The 20,920-nt window shown below is 49.8% G+C and overlaps 1 protein-coding gene across 2 annotated transcripts in view; it reads right to left on the reverse strand.

Moving 5' to 3' along the window:
- HTT (huntingtin) overlaps positions 1–20,920 on the reverse strand; it is a 301,306-nt gene that overhangs the window by 19,974 nt on the left and 260,412 nt on the right. For both annotated transcript variants that reach the window (XM_073574569.1, XM_073574568.1), the window contains 3 exons: positions 2,278–2,378; positions 1,148–1,302; positions 862–1,001 (listed from right to left, as the gene is read on the reverse strand). In XM_073574569.1, the coding sequence (XP_073430670.1) occupies positions 862–1,001; positions 1,148–1,302; positions 2,278–2,378 (396 nt within the window). The remainder of the gene's footprint in view (positions 1–861; positions 1,002–1,147; positions 1,303–2,277; positions 2,379–20,920) is intronic.

The following is a 20,920-nucleotide window of genomic DNA, read 5'->3' on the forward strand; positions in this document are numbered from 1 at the left end:
TTACTAAAATAAAAGAGGTGATGTTAATGTAGGCGCTCACTTATATGATTAATTGCTCTTATGATCGGTTTTACTGGCTGGAATTTATATCTTCGGCTGACTATCTGGCCCTTATCGGGGAATAATCTGAATCTGCATTCTTTGGGTCCCACCTTTGAAAACTTATCCCCCATTGCCTTCCCTACTTCCCCCTGCCTTCTCCCCTTCTTGCTTCTCTCCTTTTCTTTTCTTTCTATATTCCTAATACCTTGTGATTGTCTTTCTTATTTTATAAAGAGAAGAGGAGATACAAAGTTAAATCCCATCACGACCAATGATGTATATTTATGTTATCGGACGTGTCCCTGCCTTTGATGCTGGCTCAGCACCGGAACCTGTATCTTTCCATGCACTTGATGACTGATTAAATAAGCCATAAAGTGTCTATAATATCCACGGGTGAAACAGAGATCCACGCTAGGCTGTTAACCAGTAAAATACCGCTGTCAACGAGTGACAGAGGCATTTAACATGCGGTGGCTGGAAGCGCATCACAAATCCCACCCATCACAGGACACAGATGGACTGTCAGGACAGACGGAGGTCTACAGAAGCGTTGTACCGTGGGAGGGTGAGTAAAGCACAGTTTTCTTTTTTTAATAAACTGCAGTCAAAGTAGAGGGGTCTTCTGGCACCAGAAAACCCCTTCGAATTCAAAACTATATAGCAAACACTCATGGTGCCTCTCACAGGACGAATGGGCAAAACATGTAATTTAATTGTGTATGACATTTCCTCCCCAAACTCAGCTACTTAATAGGTGAGCTGGTTGCTCTTCAGCTCAAGCCTTCCTCGGCACATCCCCTGCATAATAATTTGTACCTGTAGTGGCGGCAGATAAACAAGGCACGGGATCCCAAGCTTGATATGGGTGGTGGATGGCGATATTGTCCCTTCTAGATATCAGGGCTTGGATTTCTTGCTCCACAATTCCTCGAACAACACTCAGCTTTCTGCCAAATCTAGAAACATAGAAGACATAAAATTCAGCTTATACGTACTGCATGTAAGGCATCCAAGCACTAAGACAACAGCCCATTTTCATGACCCCAGATATACACGGCTGCTTGGCTGAGCGATTTGCTAGGGAGAATGGCAGGTATGGTACCTGGTATCTAGTGCCTTTAAGGTCTTGTTTCGTGGTTGCTGCTCCAGGGCGCTGATGGCTGGATTGCCGGCAGAGGGAATGGTCATGGCGCTCAGCACCAGGGACGTGATGGCCTGTACAGCCAGGACATTTATTTGCGTTCTCTCTGTGTCCTCCTAGTATCAGCAGCAAAAGAAGAAGAATTAATTACAGAAAGGAGTATTTTTATAACTAACTTTCATTATTTGTGAGTTGCCTGCTAGTTATACTCTTAGTAATTGTGTACTTTTAGCATAGGCCCATAGACTACAGAGCCAAAGGAACTTCATGTACATGACGACTGAAAACCTATTCTCTGTATTGTACATGTTTACCATTAAGAGTTAATTCTATCTCTATGGAGCGGAAACCTGTCCCACCACTTCTCCAACAGAGAACAAAATACTTTGAGGTTGTCAGGGACTTATATATTGTTGTCCTATAATAAATAAACCCATATTAGCAGAGCTGTGGGGGTCCGACACCCAGCACCCTCACCGATCAGCTGTCAGCAGCAGCAACTAAATGCTGCTCACCGTTCACTGCTTATATCTGGCAACCTCTGGAGCAAATCTCAACTGTTAAGTGGGGGTGTCGGGTGTCAGACCCCAAAAATCAGATAATGAAACTGATGCCACGGAGGGGCCTTCAATATGCAAGTCCTGTACAACCCCTTTAGGTTAGGGCTACACGTCGACTTTGGCTGCAACACCCACTATGCGACCGAAGAAAGTTCGGTGCCGCTATTACATCGCATCACTACTAAAGTGAAATGTGTCGCGTTGTCACACCCAGACTCCCGTGACAAGCAAGTTGCAAAGATACAGACTCTGTTGGATTTTTTGCAGCTTCCTTGTTGCAGTAGTGTAGGTGTTGCAATGTGATTCCATTCACCTCTGTAAGAAGCGGCACCAAGCAATCTACGGTTGAGCCAATGTGTAGCCCTTGCCATAAATTTATGAACCTCTGCTACAACACGGAAGACTATACATGCTGCAGAAATGCTTCTCGTACATAGCAGCTCTCCATCCTGACTCAGAGGGGTGTCCTGAGCAAGGGTCTGTCTTCATGAGACATAATAAATGAGGGATGTATATCAATGTAGCATCTACCTCTTGCTGACTTTCCTCTTGGTCCATTACAATGGGCTGAGTCACCAGCACGCCGAGCAGCGTGGCCCAAGTCTCCTCAAATTGTGTCCGGCTTGTCCAGCCTAAAGAAACAATGCAAGAAGTCAGTGTACGGTGAGATCATACATATTACTCAGAAATTACCCTTACTTTGATTTTAAAAGGGACAAGAGACAAACATGAATGACAAACAGAACGAAAAGGCACATTTATATATTTTTGTCACCAGGATATTACACCCCAAATTAATGGAATGTGTGTAAAGAGCCTTTACTAAAATCCTCACCTTGTTTGCAGAATATAGTTTGGAAGTTTTAGAGACATTCCGCATTTACGTTTTAGTTGCAAGAGCAACAGAGCGAGAACTGCGCTTCCAGCTCTCCTGGTGGCTCCTGATTCTGCGCAGGAGCCATCATTTCCCCAGGTCGTCTCTTCAATGGGAGTGGTGCATGGGCTCCTGATGAAGGTGCAAGAGCCGCACTTGCGGTTGCGCCACCCCAGAACAGTGGTGTGTAAGTCACAGCGTATCTTTTCCTGCTCTCAATTCCCTAACATGGTGATCGGCTGGTTTCTGCTGCCACACTATCACAGTCCACGTGACAGGCTCATAAAAGGCTGAACAGACAAAGGCTTTCTTTCCTGAAGGCGACATTACTGGAGAAGAAACCACCATGGTTACTTACCGGTAGCAGGTTTTTCCGGAACCCATGACAGCACCACCTGAGAGAGGGATCCGCCCCGCCAGGACAGGAACCTACTGAAATATAAGGGGTGGCACCTCTCCCCCGCTTCAGTTGGTTACAGAGCATTGAGAGGACTTCCCGGTTAGTTACATGTTTATCCAACACCGCATCACACAAATACACCCTGTTAACGTGCACACCCATACGGTGAAAAGGGTGGGGGGATATACGGGTGCTGTCATGGGTTCTGGAAAAACCGGCTACCGGTAAGTAACCATGGTGGTTTTCCCTTCACCCATGACAGCACCACCTGAGAGATTTTTGGAGACTTCGAACACCTTAGGGAGGGACCACCGCTTGCAGCACCCTTCTACCAAAGGTTAAGTCAGCAGAGGAGGATAGATTTAATCTATAGTGTTTAAAAAAGGTTGAGGGTGAGGCCCAGGTAGCGGCCTTACAAATCTGTTCAATTGATACCTCTGCTTTTCAGCCCAGGAGGTCGCCACGGCTCTGGTGGAATGAGCCTTGATGCCGTCAGGAATCGGAACACCACTAGCTGAGTAGGCTACACTAATGGCCTCCCTAACCCATCTGGCAATAGTCCCTTTCGATACTCCGTAACCCTTCCTGGCACCCTGGAAGGCTACAAATAGGGACTGGGACCTCCTCCACTGGCTAGTTACTGATATACTCTAAGAGGGCTCTTTTAACGTCTAGATTATGGAATTTCTCCTCTCCTGGGTTTTTCGGATGGTCACAGAAGGAGGAGAGGACAATTTCCTGGCTTCGGTGAAAATCTGATACAACTTTCGGTAAATAAGCAGGGTCTGTTTTTAGGACAACCCTGTCCTGGTACACCTGGGTATAAGGTGGGTTAACTGAGAGGGCCTGCAAGTCACTCACTCTACGTGTCGATGTAAGGGCCACTAAAATAATGGTTTTTAGGGTAAGATATTTTACTGGTAGTTGTTGCACTGGTTCAAATGGCTCCTTCGGGAGAGCTTCTAACACAAGGTTTAAATCCCAGGGAGCTATTTTTGGCAAAGGGATTGGTCTAGACCTCTGGTAGGATTTAATGAATCTGGCTAACCATCTGTTTGCTGCTATATTGCAGTTATATAGAGCGCCTAGTGCTGAAACTTGTACTTTGAGTGTATTTACCGCTAGGCCTAGCTGTAGTCCTGCCTGTAAGAACTCTAAGATGGCCTTGATTGGTTCTTGGTCTACCGGTCTTCCTAGGAACTGCAGAAACTTATTCCATGTCCTACCGTATACAGTATATTAGTTGTTACTGGCTTTCTACTTTTCATCAGTGTAGCCAACACCCCAGGGGAGAACCCTCTATTTTTTTCAAAAGTGACCTCTCAAATTCCACGCCGTCAGATGGAACCCCTCGACTTGCGTGTGGAATACCGGACCCTGAGCTAGCAGGTCTGGAATCTCTGGCAGCACCCATGGATCTGAGAGGGACATCATCTTTAGTAGTGAGAACCAGGGCCTTTTTGGCCAAAACAGGGCTATTAAGATCACTCTGGCCTGATCATCTCTTATTTTCTTCACCACTGCTGGGATTAGAGCTACCGGAGGAAAGGAATAACCCAGTTTGAAATTCCACGGAATTTGCAATGCGTCCACTGCCCATGGGTCTTCTTTTGGGTTCAATGAACATAATCTTTTTACCTGCCTGTTGCTTTTTTTTTGGCAAAGAGGTCTATTACTGGCTCTCCCCAGAGTTGTACTACCTTCTGGAACACTAAGTGATTTAGGGCCCATTCTCCCTGCCTCAATGTGTTGCGGCTTAGGAAATCGGCTTGTATGTTCTCCACCCCTCTGATGTGTAAGGCCGTTAGAGAGTGTAGGTGTCGTTCTGCTCTGCGAAAGATTTCGTTGGTTTCGCTCATTAGGGAGTGTGACCTTGTCCCTCCCTGGTGGTTGATATAAGCCACTGTCACTTTGTTGTCCGACATGATCCGGACATTGTGGTCTTCTAGACTGGGGATGAATATCTTTAGGGCTTTGTTTACTGCCCTTAATTCTCTTAGGTTGGAGGATGCGTTTTGTTCTTGGTGTCCCCAGGGCCCCTGGGCTGCCCGTCCCCTCAGGTGTGCTCACCACCCCAAGGAACTTGCGTCCGTCAGAATCACATCGGATACTGGCCTGTGCCATAATGTCCCTGCTACTAGGTTTGCTCTGTCTAGCCACCATCTGAAAGTTTTTGACTTTTAAGGAAAGTTCCAGCCTTCCTTCTAAACGCCCTTTTAGCAATTTCTGTGCTGATAAGATCTCTGCTTGCAGGTGATGGGTATGAAATTGTGCCCATCTGACCGCTGGAATACAGGCTGTCAGTGCACCTAGTAAGGACATCGCCTCTCTCAGGGTCGTGTGAGGTTGGTCTATTGCTGCCAGGGTCATATTCCTCACCTTTTCCACCTTGGCCTCTGGTAAAAGACACTTTTGCTGTTCCGAGTCCAAGACTTATCCTAAAAACATTTGCATTTTTAGGGGTTGTAGCCTTGACTCTGACATTCACCATCCATCCCAGTCTCTGTAGGGTATTTGTTACCCTTTCCACCTGTTCTGTGCAGTGATGTTCCGAGTTACCCACAATTAGAAAATCGTCTAAGTAGGGTATTATAATTGTGTTGTGGATTCAGAGGAAGGCTATCATCTCTGCTACTACCTTCGTGAACACCCTCGGGGCTATGGATATGCCGAATGGAAGGGCTCTGAACTGAAAACGTCTGTGGTTGCCATGGATGTAGAGAGCTACCCTTAAGTATTTTTGGTACTCTGGATGGATCGGGATGTGGTAGTAGGCATCCTTTAAGTCGACTACGGCCATAAAACAATTGTGGTGTAACAGTTTTATGGCCAAAGTCACTGACTCCATTTTGAAGGTCTGTTTTTCTATCCATTGGTTGAGGCCTCTGAGGTTTATAATCGTCCTGAATAAATGATCCGTTTTTTTTTTTTTTTATTAGGAAGAGGGGGGAGTAGAAACCTCATCTTTCCTGTTCGCTTGGAACCTCGATCAGAACGTGTTTGTCCAGCAGACTTAGGATCTCTGCCTCTAGGGCCAAATGCTCTTCTAACCCTTTCCTGACAGGGGTCACCACAAACGATGCTCTCGGCCGTTGAAAAAAAGGAAATTTTAGGCCTTTTTTTATGATGTTTAAAATCCAAGCGTTGGAAGATATATTTTCCCAGGCCTGATAAAAGAGCATCAGTCTCCCCCCTACAGGTATGCCGGCGTCATTGTGGGGACTTCTTTGCGGATGAAGCGGCTCCCCCAAACATGAATCCAGACTCTTTCTTTTGTCCTCCCATCTTTTCCGATCCCCCGGAGGACGGCCCCGATTGAATTTTCCCCTCCGAAAGGGCGGTCTTCTTTGATCTCCCGTAAATCTGGGGAAGCCCTTTTTCCTGCCCCCTGCGTTTTCCAGGATGTCGTCTAAATTTTTCCCAAAAAGAAATTGTCAATCACATGGAAGAGAGCATAATTTAGCTTTTGATTGTAGGTCTCCAGGACAGCCTTTAAGCAATAAAGCACGGCTTGCGGCGTTTGATAACCCCGCTGCCCTCGCCGTCAATCTCATGGAATCGGCCAAAAAGGCGGCTGCTCCATGTAGAAGATACATATCTCCCAAATTTTTTTCCCTTGACACCTTGGATGCGAGTTTTTCTTCTAGCTGCTGTAACCAGATCATTAAGGAGCGGGCTGTGCAGGTGCCGGCTATTGCTGGTTTCAGTCCCCCTGCCGCTGCTTCCCATGCATGTCTTAGGTAGGAGTCTGCTTTTATATCTAGCGGATCTCTCAGCACTCCAGAGTCTTCTAGGGGCAGGGCCGACCTTTTGGATGATCTGGATACTGCTGCAGCAATTTTTGGGACCTTGTCCCATATTACCGTATCTTTTGGCTCAAAAGGATATCTCCTTTTTGAGGAGGGAAGGCTACCTGATCTTTCAGGTTTCTTCCACTCTTTTTCAATGAGCGCCTGAATTTTCTCATTAACCGGAAAGGTGCGCTTTTTCCTTTCCTGTAACCCCCCAAACATTACGTCTTCTAGGGACTTAGTTGCTTTCTCCTCCTGTAGGCCTATGGTTGTCCTAATGGTCTTAAGGAGAGCGTCTGCATCCTCTACCGGAAAACACGGCCTGCCCCCCGTATCACTATCCGAGGAGGAGGAGGACCTGTGTTCGACCGGATATTCAGACAAGGAAGAGTCTGACGAAGAAGTTGGGGAGTCTCTCCTACTTTTTTCTTTTTCTTTAATAATATTTTAAGTGAGCCTTCTACCTCAGACCTTATGACTGATCTGAGGTTAGTTGCCAGGTTCGGCACCTCCTCCGCCATAGTCCGCTTGATACAGCTGGCGCAAAGGTCCTTTTGCCAATCTTTTGCTAGGGGGCTCTGGCATATAGCACACTCTCTATTATTCCTTTTGCTCCCTGCTTTTTTGCCTTTTCCCTAAGGAAAAAATAACACACAAGAAGGACCCTATTAATATTGGTCTAACATTCTCGAAGATCACTCACCACCCACAAAGTCGGGTACCGGACTCGGAGGCTGTGTTGGAGCATGCAGTCTGCGCTCTCTCGACCTCGAGGAATCCCTCGATCTGTGGCTCGGGCGGCTGCTGCTCTTGCCGCTTGAATTACGTGCAGAGGTCTGCGACGGGGGCAGGGACGGTGGACGCTCCTGCTGTGACCCCATTGTAACACCTGGCCGTCCTGCTCCTTGCCCTCCTGAGTGGTCGGTACCCCTCCCCCCTGCGACCGCCGGCCGCTCTTCTTACTGCGGCCGGCGCTGCACCATTCGCCATGTTGCCGTCGCGTCTGTGACGTCAGCTGTCGCACTCCCAGGGTGCATTGCGCCGCTGACGTCAGACGCCGGAAGTCACCCCAGCTTCCCGTTGTCCCAGGGAGAAGGATCGGTCGCGCGCAGGGGGGAGGGAGGCACGGAGGAGAGCCCCGCTGCTGAGGCCGCCATACCGCACCCGCACGAACCCGGGGCCTGCAGGAGGAACCCCGGGGACTGCGCTTCCAGGCCACCGACGGCCGGCGCTACAGGTAAGGTGACCTGCTCTTCCTGCACCGGGACGGCCCTGGATCCATTTTCCATGACAGGCACCGTCGCTGTCAGACTGGGATGCCGTTCCAGGACAGGAACCCAACTGAAGCGGGGGAGAGGTGCTGCCCCTTATATTTCAGTAGGTTCCTGTCCTGGCGGGACGGATCCCTCTCTCAGGTGGTGCTGTCATGGGTGAAGGGAAAAACAGGATTTTTGGGTTGCTTACCGTAAAATCTGTTTCTCGGAGCCTTCATTGGGGGACACAGAGACCTTGGGTGTATGCTGCTGCCACTAGGAGGCTGACACTATGCACAAAAAAAGATAGCTCCTCCTCCGCAGTGTACACCCCACCGACCAGCAGAGAATTCCTCAGTTAGTGAGAAAGCAGTAGGAGAAGTAACAGAATAGGTTGACAACATAAACAACTCAACTGTAACCATTCAACCAAAGTAAGAACAGGAGCTGTAAAACATGGGAGGGTGCTGTGTCCCCCAATGAAGGCTCCGAGAAACAGATTTTACGGTAAGCAACCCAAAAATCCTGTTTTCTCGTTCGCCTTATTGGGGGACACAGAGACCTTGGGACGTCCCAAAGCAGTCCCTGGGGTGGGAAACAAACTTCCATCAGGCCAGCGGACTCACCACCGCGGCCTGCAGAATCCGTCTACCTAGGCTGGCGTCCGCCGAAGCGTAGGTGTGGACTCTGTAGAATTTCACAAACGTGTGAACCGATGACCATGTTGCAGCTTTGCAAAGCTGCAGTGCGGAAGCTCTGTGGCGCACCGCCCAGGAGGCACCCACTGCTCGAGTAGAGTGGGCCCTGATACCCGGAGGGGCTCCGCGACGCTTAACACGGTAGGCTTCCAGGATAGCCGATCTGATCCAGCGAGCAATGGTGGCTTTTGACGCCGGGTGACCTTTCCGCGCTCCATCAGGGATAATGAAAAGAGACTCTGTCTTTCGCAAGGAAGTCGTCCTAGACAGATAGACTCTTAACGCCCTAACCAGGTCCAGCTTGTTCAAGGACCGCTCTCGGGGATGAGTTGGATTCGGACAAAAGGACGGGAGCACGATATCCTCGTTGAGGTGAAACGAGGACACCACCTTCGGAAGGAACGAGGGCGGAGGCCGCAGAACTACCTTATCCTGGTGGAGAACCAGAAAGGGAGAGCGGCACGAAAGAGCTGCCAATTCCGACACGCGCCGGACGGAGGTGATGGCCACCAGAAAGGCTACCTTCCAAGAAAGGAGAGAAAGGGAAATATCCCTGAGGGGTTCAAAGGGCGGACCTTGCAGAACCTCAAGAACCAGATTAAGATCCCATGGATCCACGGGCGCCCGGTACGGCGGGACCGTGTGAGCCACGCCCTGAAGAAAGGTCTTAACCTGAGGACGGGAAGCCAACGTTTTCTGAAACAGAATGGACAGCGCCGAAACTTGACCCTTCAGGGAACTGAGGGCAAGCCCCGCATCCAATCCTGCCTGAAGAAACGCTAGGACTGAAGGGAGCGAAAAGGACATGGGCGCGACGTCATTGGTCTCACACCAAGTGAAATAGGCCTTCCAAGTACGGTAGTAAATCTTGGAAGATGATGGCTTTCTGGCTCGGATCATGGTCTGAATTACGTGGTCGTAAAATCCTGCTTGTTTCAGAACCTCGGTCTCAACAGCCACGCCGTTAAATTGAGCGGCCGATAATTGGGGTGGCAAATCGGACCCTGAGACAGCAGATCTGTTCTGTCTGGAAGCTTCCAGGGGGCGTCCGCGAGAAGGTTGACAATGTCCGCGAACCAAGACCTTCTGGGCCAATTCGGGGCGATGACAATGACCGGAAGTCCTTCTGCCTTGATCTTCTTCAACAGCTTGGGAAGAAGAGGCAGAGGAGGGAACAGGTAGGGAAGTTCGAACTGGGACCAAGGAACGGCCAGGGCGTCGGCGCCCACTGCCAGAGGGTCCCGAGACCTGGACACGAATTGTGGGACTTTCCTGTTGAGGCGAGACGCCATGAGGTCTACATCCGGGGTTCCCCTCCGAAGGCAGAGCAGATGAAACACTTCCGGATGTAGGGACCATTCTCCCGCCGCGAGACCCTCGCGGCTGAGAAAATCGGCGGCCCAGTTGTCTACGCCGGGAATGTGAACCGCGGAAATTGTCGGGACGGAAATCTCCGCCCAACGAAGAATCTTGGACACCTCCGCCAGGGCTGAAACACTCCGTGTTCCCCCTTGGCGGTTGACATATGCCACCGCTGTGGCGTTGTCTGTCTGAATCCGTACCGGCAGTCCCTTGAGGAGCCTTTCCCAGTGGACCAGAGCAAGATGGATCGCTCGAATCTCCAGAACGTTGATCGGTAGCGCTGATTCCCGATCCGACCATCGACCCTGAACAGTGTGGTTGCGGAACACAGCACCCCAACCGAGGAGACTGGCATCTGTGGTTACTATCTGCCAGTGAATGGGAAGGAAGGATCGACCCGATAGAATGCGAGGTGACGACAACCACCAGTTGAGAGACCGCTTGATCCGGTAAGAAAGATGGACAGGGCGATCCAGGGACCGAGGCGACCTGTTCCATTTCGACAGAATGGCCTGCTGGAGAGGCCTGGCGTGAAATTGGGCAAAGGGAACTGCCTCTATCGCCGCGACCATCTTTCCCAGGACCCTCATGGCTGTACGGAGGGATGGGAATCGCGAGGTCTGCAGCGATCGTACTTCCTGCTGCAGAGAGAGAATCTTTTCTTGTGGGAGAAAGACCCTTGACCGACGAGTGTCGAACAGAAGACCTAGAAAGACCAGGCGTTGGGTAGGAACCAGACAGGACTTTTTCCTGTTGACGATCCACCCGAAATTGGAAAGAGTGTCCAGGACGATTGACAAACTTTGGTGAGCCTGTTGGAATGAGGGAGCCTTGATCAGAATATCGTCTAGGTACGGGAAAAGAACGAGGCCTCTGACTCTCAACAAAGCCATCAACGCAGCCATGATCTTCGTGATGACTCTGGGAGCGGTGGCAAGACCGAAGGGCAGTGCGACAAACTGGTAGTGGTGCTGTCGAATCGCAAAGCGCAGGAACTTCTGATGTCCGGAGAAAATTGGAACATGTAAATAGGCATCTTGGATGTCTATTGAGCACATGAATTCCTGCTCCTCCATGGAGGCGATGACCGAGCGAAGCGACTCCATGCGGAAGTGGCGAAGGCGGACCCTCTTGTTGAGCAGCTTGAGATCCAAGATGGGTCGAACTGCGCCGTCTTTTTTCGGCACTACAAACAGGTTCGAGTAGAACCCCGTGAAGCGCTCCGATTCGGGAACGGGCACAATCACCCCGGAACTGAGGAGAGCGGCGATAGCTGTAGAGAACCCCGGGATCAAGGCTGGATCCTTTGGAGGCCGGGATTCGAAGAAACGATCCCGTGGGAGAGAGACGAACTCTATCTTGTATCCTGAGGATACGACCTCCCTGACCCAGGCGTCCTCCACGGCGGCCAGCCAAACGTCCCTGAAGGAAAGAAGTCGACCTCCCAATTGGAAAGGCCCTTCGCGTGCCCGATGATAGTCATGCTGAAGTAGACCGTCCAGATCTAGATCTGGACGGTCTGCCCTGGGAGGAGTGGGGTCACCAGGAAGGAGTGGGTCTGAAGGAAACTTTCCTTCCCTCCTGGCGAGCCTGCGGTCTCTGTTGGCTGGAGGAGTTGTCCGCCGTATTGAAACGGCGGAAAGTCCGAAAGGGTCGAAACTGACGCCTTAGTGGGGGTCTGCGAGGCTTGGACTGAGGGAGGAGTGAACTCGTGCCTCCGGTGGCGTCCTTAATAATCTGGTCCAATTGGGACCCAAAGAGGCGCACCCCCTGAAAAGGCAGGTTAGTGAGGGACTTTTTAGAAGACAAGTCCGCTTGCCATGCCTTTAGCCAAAGTGTACGTCGAATTGCAATAACATTGCTTGACGCCTGAACTGCACAGGATGCAGCATCCAAGGAAGCGGAGAGAAGATAGTCCCCAGCATGGGAGATCTGATTGGCGAGATTGGCCAAATGCTCCGGTTGCGCCTTATCTAAGATGCCCTGCCGAAGGTCGTCTGCCCACGTGGCTATGGTCTTTGCTGTCCAGGATGAAGCAAAGATTGGACACACCGCCGCTGAAGCCGCTTCAAAGGCAGACTTCGCCAGGGATTCTATAATCCTGTCATTAGAATCCTTTAGGGACGCCACGCCTGAAAGCGGGAGAACCGTGTTATTGGATAGCCTGGACACGGGCGGATCGACCGAGGGAGAGGCCGACCAGTTGTCCGTGAGCTCCTTAGCAAATGGGTAGAGTATGCCGAGACGTTTTCCTCTTTGAAAGCGTCTGGTCGGATCCTCTCTTTCCTTGGTAAAAATTTTCCCAAACTGGGAATGGAAAGGAAAAACCCTGGAGGGAGTTTCTGCCCGTCTGAACGAAACCTCCTGATCTGAGGATTTCGCAGGGGAGTCAGCAATATCGAAGGTATGATGGATCGCAGCAATGAGGTCCTGCACTGTGACCTTCATGCTTGCATCCTGGTCTGAATCCAGCTCTAAAATCCCCTCAGATGACCTGTCCGAAAGCGCTTCCCCTGACTCGGGAGAGGCGGCCCGAGAGGGAGACTGGTGAGAAGGGCTATGCGGTGAGATGGGACTAGGAGAGGATTCCGGCTGGGAATCTTGCCTGGGTCTTTTGCGACTACCGCTGGCTGATTCAGATGGAACAATTTGGGACCTGCTTGGCCCTGCTGAAGAGTCCAGGGGCAACTTATCAAGAACGGCCACCAGGGACTGAGACACCCTGGTGAGGTCTGCCACTGATTGAGATAGCGAGGAGGCCCAGCCAGGCATGGGGGGCTCAGTCTCACCTGGGGCCGCAGATGGCTCCTGGACGGCGTCAGGCTGAATTGGATTGCTACAATCCAGGCAGAGGGGAGTGGACTGGCCTGAGGGAAGTTTGCGATTGCACGAAGAACATGCAAAGTACTTGACTAAAGTGCAGGGGGGGGCGGTAGAGCGGGTACAATCAGACTTAGACATAGTGAAAAGCTGAGGTAATGCCGGAAGGTTGGGGGACAGAGGGCGGAGAAGGGTCAGTCTGCAGTGCAGAGCTACTCACGGTCCGGTGTCCCCAGAAGCGATGCTCTGCGACCTGTCAGTGGATGCAGGTCAGAGCGAAATCCGGCCGACAGACCTCCTGAAAAAAACAGCTGGAGAAGATGCTGTCCAGTGAGGAGCTGGTGCCCGGCTAACAGGCTGGGAAAATGGCGCCGTCCTGAGAAAAAGCGCGCCTTAGGAGAGGAGGGAGGGCGGAGCACCTCGCAGGGTTAAAATTCACCGCCCTCTAGCCAATAGCAGGCTGGGCAGGTGAAGGACAGGCGGTGGGAGGGCCTGGGAAGAGCGGGAGAGAAGCCCGCTTAGAAGAAAGGGGCGGGGGGCGTGGCCGCGACGCAGCGGTAGGCCCGAACTGAAGCCGGGGCCTAAATTAGTTGCGGCGGCCGCCTGTCAGCAGGGGGTCGGCGCGGAGGTCCGAAAAAGTGGGACGCCGCAGTCGCAAGTCGCTCCCAATGGGAAAAAACCCTGTGCTCCCTGTACCCAGAAAGGGGGGAGGGAAGGGGGGGGGGATGCCCAGCAACATTGAGCTGCCTATAGCCTTGTGGCGACTGCGAGCGACCGCAGCGCCTACCCCTGTGACCATTGAAGAGGTGACCGTCGGGAATGGGCAGCAGGTAAATAAATATGAAGCCGGGGCCTAATACTCACCTATCCACGATCCGTTACCTGTCTGAAGAAGTCTTGCGTCTCATCCAACCGACAGGCTCTGGTAGGCGAGTGGGAGGGAGACTGGCGACAAGGACCCCTGGAGTCGCTGGCACGTCTTGGTGTCGGCGTCCGTCTGGCTGGTCCTGCCGCGGAGAACTGCAAGGATACGGGGTGGCAGTACACGCCGTACTTGCAGACTCCATGTGGGAGTACAGATGTGACTTTTCACTCTGTATCCCTCCGTAGAACCTGAAAAGGAACGACGCACGACGAGGTAGATATGGGTCTAATAAAAGACCCGTGTCCACCTCCTACTGACACTAAGCTAAACTGAGGAATTCTGTGCCGGTCGGTGGGGTGTACACTGCGGAGGAGGAGCTATCTTTTTTTGTGCATAGTGTCAGCCTCCTAGTGGCAGCAGCATACACCCAAGGTCTCTGTGTCCCCCAATAAGGCGAACGAGAAATATGCATTTCCCTGGTACAGCAATGGAATAAAAGATTATTCTGGAAAATAACTAAAGGGTAGCCATTAGAGTTGAGCGATACCGTCCGATACTTCAAAGTATCGTATCGGATGGTATCGGCCGATCTTTAAAAAAAGTATCGGTATCGCCGATTCCGATACCGGAAGTCCCATTCAAGTCTATGGGACTTCCGGTATCGGAATAAGAAAAACCCTTTCCTGCCCTTGTACAGCCTCTCTGGGGTCTGTACGGGCCTTTCGGGGGGCTGTGCCGGCCTGCCAGGGGGTCTGTGCAGGCTCCGGGGGGCTGTGCCGGCCTGCCGGGGGGCTGTGCCGGCCTGCCGGGGGGCTGTGCCGGCCTGCCGGGGGGCTGTGCAGGCTCCGGGGGGCTGTGCCGGCCTGCCGGGGGGCTGTGCCGGCCTGCCGGGGGGCTGTGCCGGCCTGCCGGTGGTCTGTGCAGGCTCCGGGGGTCTGTGCAGGCATCGTCCGATGGGACTACAAGTCCCATCGGGCGATGCCTGCTACCATGACAGTGATTGACACATTAGCCAATGATGGGACAGTAGTAGTCCCATCATCCGGCTAATGTGTTAAATGTAAAAAAAAAATAAAAAAAAAATTACATGCTACATACATACAACATGCATACTACATACATGCTACATTCATACTACATACTACATACATGCTACATTCATACTACATAAATACTACATGCAAACATACATACTACATATATACTACATGCATGCTACATACATACTGCATGCTACATACATACCACATATATACTACATACATACTACATGCATGCTACATGCATGCTACATGCTACATACATAACACATATATACTACATGCATGCTACATACATACTACATGCTACATACTACATGCATGCTACATACATACTACATGCTACATACTACATATATACTACATGCATGCTACATACATACTACATACATACTACATATATACTACATGCATGCTACATACATACTACATGCTACATACTACATGCATGCTACATACATACTACATGCTACATACTACATATACACTACATGCATGCTACATACATACTACATGCTACATACATACTACATATATACTACATGCATGCTACATACATACTACATGCTACATACATACTACATATATACTACATGCATGCTACATACATACTACATATATACTACATGCATGCTACATACATACTACATGCTACATACATACTACATATATACTACATGCATGCTACATACTACATATATACTACATACATACTACATGCATGCTACATGCATGCTACATACATACTACATATATACTACATGCATGCTACATACATACTACATATATACTACATGCATGCTACATACATACTACATGCTACATACATACTACATATATACTACATTCATACTACATACTACATATATACTACATACATACTACATGCATGCTACATACATACTACATGCTACATACATACTACATATATACTACATACATACAATACATTCATACAATACATACATAGACATACAGTACATATAACATAGAGTAACATACTTACCAATACTTGTCACATTGTTCCCCGAAGCCATTGTCTTTTCCGGGATAAATATTAACATAACAAACCACAAAAATACTCACCCACGATCCGAAGCAGTCCACGAGTGTGTCCCACGACGATCTTGGGTAGAGAACTGCAGCATCAGATGATGCTGCCGTTCTCTACGGGCTGCAGGAATCCAATGACGGAAGGTAGGTATCCTTCCGCACTGTATTCCTCCGCCACTTAAAAAAAAAAAGTCCCTAGTCTCACTTTATGCCATTGCTGTGTGGATTCCCACACAGCCCCCCGGCAGGCCGGCACAGCCCCCCGGCAGGCCGGCAGAGACCCCCGGAAGGCCCGAAATGACGGCGCATCATGATGCGCACACACCGCGCATCATGATGACGTCAGGCCGTCAATCAACTGAACTTCCGATTCCGATGCCGAATTCCGATATTGAAAAAATATCGGAAGTCGGTATCGGAATTCCGATACAGCAAGTATCGGCCGATACCCGATACTTGCGGTATCGGAATGCTCAACACTAGTAGCCATACTTTTTGAAAATCGCACCTCACCGGTTGAACACTATAGATTGTGCATTTTGCTCAGGAACACAATAGCACGATGGCAGATAAAGAAGCAGGTCCTGGCCGGCTTGTATAGGATGAGCTCACCCATGTGCAGTATGCAGTACGTTAGACATCAGGATAAAGCGCCTCATGCAATAACGCCCGTTCTCAAGCTATAGAAGCTACGGTATTTCGCAAAAAGCGGGTTAGAGAGGCGAGACGTAGAACAGTCCTGGAGATGGAGGACAGCACTGACAGCCAGGGGCATAGCTATAGGGGATGTACAGATTACAGACACATACAGGACCTGGCACCGGAGGAGGTCCTCTGCCACATAAGATCACACTATTACAAGTGCTCAGGTTACTGATTTTCCATTGGGGTCCAGAAGCTTCAACTTCTTTCCCTGTTTAAAGTACTATCAGATCCAAAAATCAAACCCCCTTGTGGATGCAAATGATCCATGTCCAAGCACTGCAGAAACAACTGCAAAAAAATCCAATACAGCAACTTTACTGATAACTTGGAAAAACAGATGCAAATGTTTTTCCAACCACTGTCTTATGGCTGTGGCCAGCTTACTAGTAGTAGGTAAAAGCTCTTGTATTAGTGCAACAGATCCTAAAACATACAGGGGTTGGACAAAATAATGGAAACACCTGGAAACATCAACAAAAGTTTGTTTAATATTGTGTAGGTCCACCTTTTGCGGCGATTACAGCCTCAATTTTCCGAGGTATGGATTTATACAAGGTGTGAATTGTTTCCAAAGGAATTGTAGCCCATTCTTCAGTTAAAACACCCTCCAGTTCTTTGAGCGACGATGAAGGCAGAAATCGACGTCTAACTTGAATCTCTAAAATCGACCATCAATGCTCAATAATGTTGAGGTCTGGGGATTGTGGGGGCCAGATGAGATGCTCAACTTCATTACAGTGTTCCTCGTGCCATGCTTTAACGATTCTAGCTGTATGAATTGGTGCATTATCATCCTGAAAGATGGCGTTCCCCTCCGGGAACAGTGCTTGAACCATAGGATGCACTTGATCGCCCAAAATGCCTAAATAATTGCGGCTGTTAATTCTTCCATGAAGGGATATCATTGGCCCGGCGGATCTCCACGAAATAGCACCCCAGATCATCACAGAACCTCCACCATGTTTCACGGTTGGGATAAGGCAGTCTGGATGGAATGCTTCTTTCGGCTGTCTCCAAACGTACACTCGGCCGGAGGTCGGAAATAGGGTAAACGATGATTCGTCTGAGAATATCACATGTTTCCACTGCTCGAGGTACCAATTCTGGAGGATTCTACACCACTCTAAACGCTTGGAAACATTTGTCATTGAGAGCAGCGGTTTTCGAATTGCAGCTCTTCCGTGGAATCCAGATTTGTGCAGCTCCCGACGAACATTTTTCGTGGAAACTGGGTTTTGTAGGTGTTCATTGAGCTCAGCAGTGATTTTCGGAGCCGTGGTCTTGCGATCCTCTCTCACAATTCGCTTTAGAGTCCGACGGTCTCTCTCAGTCAACTTCGACTTTCGGCCGGACCTGTGCTTTGCTGCGGGCGTTTTTCCTTCTCTTTCAAACGCAGTCATTACTTTGGAGACAGTACCTCTTGACACGCCAAGCAGTCGGGCACTTTCTGTTACACTAGCGCCTGCCATACCAGCACCAACAATTTGGCCTCTTTGAAAATCCGACAGGTCTGCCACTGGTATCAGGTTCTCATCAATGTTCTTACAATTCTGCAAAACAGTTAATTTACATATCACATAACACAAATAATCAACTACAAAACATTACCATATGTCACGGTTTACATGTTTATAACATGTTCGAAGACTATGATGCCAAAACGTTAGGTGTTTCCATTATTTTGTCCAACCCCTGTAGTATCAGTATAGTAAAGGGAACGTGTTCAAGCCATATTTCTCTATCGCTTCATTAGGGGGACACAGGGAACCATGGGGGTGTGCTGCTGCTACTAGGAGGCAGACATGTGTCTGTTCTCACAACACTCTCTACCTTTAGGTTTGTGGTTTTCTTTTAATGTTTACTTCATTTTCTTTCAGATTTGTTTTATGAGGAGATATGGCCCTCTATGTTCCCATTAGAGACTGAGAGAACAGAGTGGACTATGTCACACAGTCTCCTCTCAGGTCTACACGGCAGGACCCTATCCCCTAACACATAAGTGGTTTTGTGACCAGGAGGACAGTCCTTGCCTTTCTCCTCCAGCCCAATTATCCTCCATAGCGAGATGGTGCCTGGAGTGAAGATAATCCAAGATCCCAGGAAGTCGTTTCCAGAAGTTCTCGATGGCTGTCTACAATGTCTGTGAAGTGGAATTGGACTTTCATCTTCAGGGAGTGTAAGAGTCTTCTCCCCCCCTTTTCTTCTTAGGTGCCACAGGCAGTGGGAGCTGGCCTCTACCATTCCACACCGATCTGCCCCTTTGCCACCTTTAAGTTTGGTGCAACCACCCCTCTCCTGCTCCATCTAATCTGCAGTGTACAGGCCTCTGTGCTCTACCCCACCTCATTCTCTTATTGGTGGCCTTCATACCCGGCCAATCAGTGTTGCGCAGGCTAACCACATGCGCTTTTACTTCAGCCCCGCCTCCTTCTCGCTCCCATGCCACCATTATCCTCTGCCCTCCCAGGTCTCGACTGCCTCAGGAACCCTCTCTTTCCGGATCGAGTTAAGCTACGACTGTAGCAGGAGTTGCACTCTCCTCTTCAGCAGCCTTTCCTTCCACAGGCCTACTGCCCTCTTTCATGCCTAACTAAGGTCATTTGTTCTCGCCCATCTGTTTCGGCTATGCTTATAATACATTTTGTCTGTGCTTCCTATAAATTTATTGCTGCCGTCCCACCACGGTTTCCCAGGGGCATCTCACTGTCCCAGTGTGGGTTGTGTCTCTATTCAGTCTGTCGTTGACCTCACCATGGTATAAGACTTTGGTCTCAGTCTTAAGGGCATGTCACACTAAGAGATATCGCTAGCAATATCGCTATAACTAGTGACGTTATAGCGATATTGCTAGCGATATCGCTATGTGTGATACTTACCTACGACCGGCTCCCCCGCTGGTTATCGCTGATCGCGCGAGAACGTTCAGGACTGTTTCTCGTCGTCTGCTTCCTGCGGCGCTTCCTGCTGTGAGGACGAGCGACGCGTGGAGCCGGGCGGGAGGACGCAGGATCGCCTGGTGTGACAGGTAAGTAGCGACCCCCGTCCCTTGCAATGTCGCTGGTGAGATCTGCCTGTGTGGCAGCTCACTAGCGACCACTTAGCGATGTACCAGCGATCCTGACCGCGTCATATCGCTGGTCGGGATCGCTGGTACATCGCTAAGTGTGACAGTACCTTTAGATCGACTGCCTAATCTGCCTACAGCTTCAACTTCTCTGACCAACCCTGTGTATGAATCAGACCCTCCCACTCCTCATAATTCCAGCAGGCCTCACAAGAGATCTAAGCAGCCCTGTTCCAGCCATTCCTCCAGATCACCCTCCCCTCCTGGGTCCTCTAGACCGCTCTTCACCCCACGCCTGAGCTTCTCACAGCCCTAGAGTCTGACAACAGTTCTGAGTCTGAGTCCGTTTCTGATCTGGATTCAAAATTAAGGGATGTGATCGACAGTCTACTTTTGACCATTAATCAATCCTTAAATATTAAGGACGTAGATTAACCTTCATCTGACCAGTCAGTCTCATTTAAGGGCGTTAAGCAAGTCCCCCAAATTTTTGCTGACCATATGGAATTTGATGGTGTCCTATCAAAGGAGTGGGAGCACCTGGACAAATGGTTCCAGACAAGGAAGCGTTTGGACATTTTGTATACCTTCAGTCCTAGCCTACTGAATGATCGCTTAACAATCTGGATCTCAGAGCGATTCGCATCTACAACTCCAGGGTAGTTTCCGTTAGGCGCTCTCACTCGTTGTTCATCATTTCCGAGGGTGCCCACAAGGGCCTCCCGACCTCTGAAGTTACCATTGCGCGTTGGATCTGTCCCACAATTTTGGAAGCAAATGGGGCAAATCAGAACGCCTCCTTCCCGGGTTACGGCTCATTCTACTCGGGCGGTAGGGGGCTTCCTGGGCTGTATGTCATCATGCCTCAGCTCTGCAAGTTTGCAGGGTGGCTACCTAGCTTTCAGTTCACATGTTCTCCAAGTATAACAGAGTAGAAATGTTTTTGGACGTCCCATGGTTCCCCTTGTCCCCCAACGAAGCGATATTGACAAGAGGATTTTGAGTACTCACAGCAAAATCTTTCTCTGAGCCTTCAATGGGGGACACAGCTCCCTTCCTTTCTGTTCCTTTGTTGTTCTACTCCTGCTTCCTGCCAGTCGATGGGTGTACACTGCTGGGGAGGAAGAGCCAACCTTTTTGCCTAGTGTGAGCAGCATACAACTATGGTTCCCTGCTTCCCCCATTGATGTCACAGCTCACCTCCAACTGTACAATGACTGATTACACCTCTATACAGTACATAAAACAG

This window comes from Dendrobates tinctorius, unplaced genomic scaffold, assembly GCF_039654945.1.
Source record: "Dendrobates tinctorius isolate UK_male_01 unplaced genomic scaffold, ASM3965494v1 ptg000039l, whole genome shotgun sequence".
NCBI lineage: Eukaryota > Metazoa > Chordata > Amphibia > Anura > Dendrobatidae > Dendrobates > Dendrobates tinctorius.